Source organism: Bidens hawaiensis, unplaced genomic scaffold (assembly GCF_021521415.1).
Source record: "Bidens hawaiensis isolate Kalapana, Puna unplaced genomic scaffold, B.hawaiensis_p1.1 tig00007411_1, whole genome shotgun sequence".
NCBI lineage: Eukaryota > Viridiplantae > Streptophyta > Magnoliopsida > Asterales > Asteraceae > Bidens > Bidens hawaiensis.
This window is the reverse complement of record NW_027491515.1, coordinates 335640-342002: the sequence shown is the minus strand read 5'-3', so window position 1 is coordinate 342002 and position 6363 is coordinate 335640. Positions and strand designations below refer to the sequence as shown.

At 38.9% G+C, this 6363-nt stretch overlaps 1 protein-coding gene across 1 annotated transcript; it reads right to left on the bottom strand.

Moving 5' to 3' along the window:
- Positions 1–5388: 5388 nt before the first annotated feature.
- LOC143635114 (uncharacterized) lies at positions 5389–6045 on the bottom strand. The gene has a single exon (XM_077103010.1). It carries the CDS (start codon positions 6043–6045, stop codon positions 5389–5391), a length of 657 nt encoding a protein of 218 aa, XP_076959125.1.
- Positions 6046–6363: the final 318 nt, after the last annotated feature.

Below are 6363 nucleotides of genomic sequence, written 5' to 3'. Positions count from 1 at the left end.
TTATGGATACAATTAGGGCTGTCACTTTTACCCGAAACCCTAAACCTAACCCGAAAAAATCCGTATCCGAACTCGAACTAACCCGATCCAAAAAACTCAAACCCAAAAAAAGACTAACCCGAACCCGAACCGAAGTAATTCGGGTTGGTTCTCGGGTTTGATTTATAAGTTTCGGGTCAACCCGAAAAACCCAAATAAACTTTTAGTTTTGAAATTAAATATATTTTTAGGTATAATAGGCTAAAGACTTAGCCACTAAAGTTATCAACATTTGGTCCTTATCGACTGTTGTCATTCCAACTATTATGGATCGATTTTTTATTGCTAATTCATGTTTTCCATTTATTACTAATAGAAACTGTAATCGAACAACCGGATCACGCAAGTCTGAAGACGATTATGGTTCGAGTTAATTTTACTATTTTGACTTGTTTTATCAAGTTATGTTGGTTTATTATTTGATTATTTGCGTTACAAGCAAAGAAGAATATGTTGTTTTAATTTTAGCATTGTAGTTTTTATTTTTTATTTTGTTTTTTGTTTGTTTTCTAGCATACTCGAAACCCGATTAACCCAAAACGAAAAAACCCGAATTACCCGAACCCGAAAAACTTGTGAGAGATTTGGGTTGGGTTTCGGGTCAAGATATAAAACTTTGAAACCCGAAGAACTCGACCCGAAAAACCCGAAACCCAAAAAATGAACTCGAAGAACACCCCTAGATACAATCATGCAAAAGGTTATAACTAAATATTTTATTTTCCAATTTTCCAACGTATACAAACACTTGAATTTCATAATCAAATAAGGGAATATCTTATAAAATAGTAACCAAGTTTTAATAGTGTTCTAATCAGGTCACTCATTTAGTTTTTTTTAACTGGGACACTAAATTTTCAAACCTATCTTCATCGGATTTTTTGTGTCTGGAAAGCAATTGGGGAGAACATGTGGGGTTTAGGATTTGCAATATATGTAGTTATATTTAAAAAAAATTTAAAAACATTAATTATATTAAAAATCAAAAATAAAATCCGCGTTACCATTCGACATCTACATCAAAAAAATAGATAAAAAGATTTCATTGAAGTTAAAAAAAACAAGTTAAAACCTATAATTTAGTCAAATATAAAAATTGAGTGACTTAATTGGAACACTTTTTAAACTTGAGTGGCCTAATTGGAACACTTTTAAAACTTGGATACTATTCTACAAAATTAAAAAATACTTTAAAAAAAATATATGAAGTCCTTAGATTGAATAGGTTTTTCATTTTTTTTGTTTTAAACAACAAGAACTATATTTAAAAAACAACCTCTGGTAGTAAGAAACTAGAGAAGACGAAACAAGACCCATTACATGAGACACAAAACAAAAAAAATCAAAAAAAAAAGAAAAAAATAGAAACATGACCACAAGCTAAAAAAACACGAAATTGAATCGGTTCATAAAGTAATTCGGATAACAAATACCACTAAGTATGACTTAAATATCCAAATTTCTGAACGCAAAAAAAAAAAAAAACGATATATTGTTTAGGCAAAATTAGTGATTAACATAGTTATTTAAGAGATATTCTCACAACATAACGTTACTAAACCAAAATGCAGTGTTTTCAAAGTTAGACCAGACACTGGTTGAACTAAAGTCGTCTATATATAACTAGTACGCTTCGGGTTATATAGTATCCGACCAGTGGCTTCATTTATTTATATTGTTTTATTTTACAACCTTATTAACGGATCCACTTACTACTTTTGATTCCATGTTTTCTTTATTGCATAATTATAGTTTACTAAAGTTGAAACATTAGTAAAAGATAAAAAAAAATTTGTATTTTGGTTTAATCTTTGAGTTTCCCCAAGCAATCAGCCAGAAACATGTATACTACAAAATAAAAAAATAATAATTTACAGTTGGTACCAAGTTTAATTACACAAAATATGCTGCCACAAAACCAAATTATAAAGGCCATAATATAAAACATGATAGGGACGCGTGTTTTACCGATAATGTCAAATTGCCGTTTAAATAATTATTACTTTATTTATAAAGTTAGTATTCTTTTTAAACGGATTTTCTAGGGACACCGCCCAATTGCTAAAACACCGGACTATACGCCGCGTATAGGTCTATACGCGACGTATAGGCCGGTGTTCCTATAAAATCCAACCAATTTTGTCTTATTATGTTTTTTTTTGTTTTTTTTTCTCTGTTATTTTATTATTATTATTATCATATATTAATTAATTATTTATTTATTATTTAATATCCTTTCGCTGAAAAACAGTTAACACACATATATACCAAAAATCATTGTTAAATCTGTACAAATAAAAGAAAATACGACAACTAAAACATAAAATCTACATGAAGTCCCCCATGTCCATGCCATGTCGTCGTCGTGGCCCACGAGCCCCCCGAACGCGTCGCCAACATCGGCGTCGTCCTCTCCCCTGCGCCTCGGCCCCGAACCGTCTGGGGCATCCACGTCGTCGCCCCGTCCAAGTCTCACGCCAGACGTGCTCGCCTCGTTGTCAAAACTAGGGGGTGGTGGCGGTGGCACGGTGTACTGATGTCCAGACAGCTCCGCTACCCGACTGGCAACAAGCCAGTTGATCTGGCGCGACATCTGGCTCATCCGCCAGTCCATCTGGCGCGACATCCGCCTCATCTCCAACTCTAGGGCCTCCAACCTAGCGTCGGTGGCGGGACCCAGACACATCGCGCGATATGTGCGTGGAACGTGCTGCGTCGGCCCCTAACAACAAAACCACATAAATACGTTTAATACGAAGTCGAATTAAAAGAAATGATAAAACGATAATATATTAAAACGTACCTGAGATGCGCTCGGATCCTCACGTCCGGCACCACCGTCGTCAGGATCCCCGCCGGCCCCCTCCCCCGCGTCGACAGGCTCATGTACAAGCTCCACCTCCGGTGCCGCGATCAGGGGAGGCTCGACTAAAGGCACCGGGATGTAAGGCGCACGTGCCCCCGCCCCGGCCACCAGTCGGTCCCGCGGGCCGTGGGGCCCGGGGAACGAACGCACAATGTGCATGCCGCCGTAATGCTAGCGGTCCAGCGGGCAGGGAGGGGTCGGAGTGATACGCAGGCCGTCTACCAGGTCTCCATGGCCCAGAGATATCACAAGCTGGGTGACGTACCCGCCACCCATCAAGGACCCTCGTCCCTGCCTGAACTGGTAGGCGACAAAATAGTCTGCAAACCCCCTAGCACCTGCAGTGCCTGTGATTTAGCAGACACCTCAAAAAAAACAGGTCGCGTAGGCTGCAGTGATCCGCGCCCTGATTGCGACCCGCAATGGATATCGCAATCAGCCTGTGAAGGTGCCTGTGTAATATAAGATAATATAATTTATTAACAACAATAATTATATTATATTATATTATATTATATTATATTATATTATATTATATTATATTATATTATATTATATTATATTATATTATATTATATTATATTATATTATATTATATTATATTACGTTATACTAAACAATAGAATACATTTTAGGAACGTACCTGTGCAGCGGGTCCCCAATAGACGAGACCTTGGAACTGGTGCCCAAGGTCCTCTCCCCGAAGTCGTGATCGCTGATGGCCCGCCACCATACCCGCAGCTCGTCCTCCGGCATCTGGTGGATGCTCTCCGTGTATATCGGGCTGCGTACCTCCTACGCGGTTTATAAGCCCAGAGCAACCGAGAACTCCTCCATCGAGAGATGGACGTCATGCCCTAACATGCGGAAGTAAACCTCCGACTGTGTCGTATCGGCGCCTGGCACCCTCATCTCAATCTCTAGCGTACCAGGCGCGCGGGGCCTGCAATAATATAATATAATATAATATAATATAATATAATATAATATAATATAATATAATATAATATAATATAATATAATAAAAACATAACAATGTGGAGTAAACTTACGTAACGCGTATCGTGGAGTAAACCTCCAGTGTCAGCTCCCGGTGAGCTGATAGTGGCATACTGAAGCATCGGCTCCAGGGCGTATCCTGTCCAATGTACTCAGCCGCCCGCTGGTGCGCGTCACAGGACTCCAAAAACGACCAGGAAATATCGTGTGTGGGCGTCCGAACCCTCAGCGAACTGCACATGAGGGTAGGTGAGCAACACGTTGTTGCCCTCGGGGGGTCCGCGGCCCCGCCTCTGGCCCTGGGCCCAGCGGGCCCGCCCCTCGCCCTGCCCGAGCTGCTCGAGCTCGTGCTCAATCTCGTCGTCTACGAACTATAATAATAAAAAATAATAATAATTAAAACAATAACAATTACACTAATAACAATAAATAGTAATAATAAATATTTATAATAATATTTACACCAAATAATAATAATAATTATAATAATAATTATTATAATAAAAATATTAATAATAACAATAAATACTAATAATAAATATTATTAATAATATTTATACATAATAATAATTATTATAATAAAAATATTAATAATAACAATAAATACTAATAATAAATATTATTAATAATATTTATATCAAATAATAATAATAATTATAATAAAAATATTAATAATAATAATAAATACTAGTAATAAATATTGATAATAAAATTTATAATAATATTAATAATAATATTTATAATAATATTAATATTAATAAACAGAAAAAAAAATTATATCAGACGCGACGTATAGAGCTATACGCCGCGTCTGACAGTCCAGGTAAACCGACGGCCGGACTCCGGCCGACAATTTTATCCATCCAAACAACATAATCAACATCATCACATCATCAACAACACATATTAATCATCATGTTAACTTAATCATCATCACTAATATAATATTAAAAAATTACCTCCATATCGTGTCGGTGTCGGGATAAATCTCGTCGGCTCGTTTGGTATTCCGGTCGCCGTCCGATATAGGCTCGTGTGTGGATGCTCGGCCGTTCGTACGGGAGTTTTGAAATTTGAAAGTGGGCGTCTGAGCAAGCATCTGTTGATAATATGGGGACCTAGACGCCACGTATAGGCCTATACGTGGCGTCTTAGGCCTAAGTCTGGTAGCTGAGCAGACGTCTGCTGGTATAAGGGGTCCTAGATGCCACGTATAGTCCTATACGTGGCGTCTTAGGCCTATTATTTTTATTTAATTATCATTATTTATTAGTATTTATTATTTATTAGTTATTAATATTAATATTAATTTGTTATTTAGTTATTATTATTTATTATTTATTATTTATTATTATTATTATTATTATTATAGACTTTTTTGTCCATTGATAATATACGTGGCGTCTTAGCCCTATATTTTTTATTTAATTATCATTATTTATTAGTATTTATTATTTATTTTTTGTCCATTGATACTATGTCTTCTATAAGCTGTCTAAATCTACATTAGAGGATTCCCTTCGCCAACCCTGGCGTATGTCTTCGTACTTCTTCAAACTCTGTCCGAACCGTGTTTTCCATTCGAGCGCCTCCTGTACGGCGCTTCTTTCCCAATTAGGGTTTGGCCTAGGCATTGGGAAATCCCCTACCAGGTTTATATATATCCAGTGATCACCTCCCCAGTTAGCGATGCCTATAACCTGTGGATCCGGAACCAAGTCAGGACCGATTCTCAATGGGAAGTAAGATTCGGTCTGATTGCCAACTAGGTTGACTAACACACACGCGTATGTCTGAGCAGCCACGTGCCCGTGACCGGGTAAGCTGAACAAACGACTCGGCGGCGCCGGTTTGACCGTGTTGTAGTACGGAATGCTGGAATGAACCCAGCCATACAATCTGTCATCCTCTTTGTTGAACATCGCCCTCCACCACCCTTCGTTCGTTTCCAGCTCGTTCTGCATCGCTCGCCTAATATCCGGCCAAACTTTCTCATGTATCCCCAAACCCACTGCAATTGATCGAAAACCGCAGTTACCGTCTGGGCGTACGTTTTTGATGTTTGCGACGAACGGCTGGGCCCAGCTAGGAATGACGCTCCTAAAAGTTTCTATCGCCGGTACTTGCGCAGGCGAAACCATCAAAGGAAACCCGAGGTGAGCTCCCGTAGGTCGTCAACGAAAAGTTTTAAACTGCGACGCTGACTGGGACAACGAACGATTCAGCGAGGATGGGGTGGGGTTTTCTTGGCTGAGCCCCTTTGACGAGGATAGGTTGTAGGAGCTGTGTCCGGGGAGATCTGGAGCGGGGGTGTATGCGCTGTGCCTCGGGGGATCTGGTTTTTTGGGACGCCCCCGAGGATCCTCTCTTTTTTCTAGCTCCTTCTTTTTAGATCTCCCTGGAATAGCAGACAAGAGCCTGGCGAAAAAACTTTTCTTTTGATTAGGGTCATCTATGAA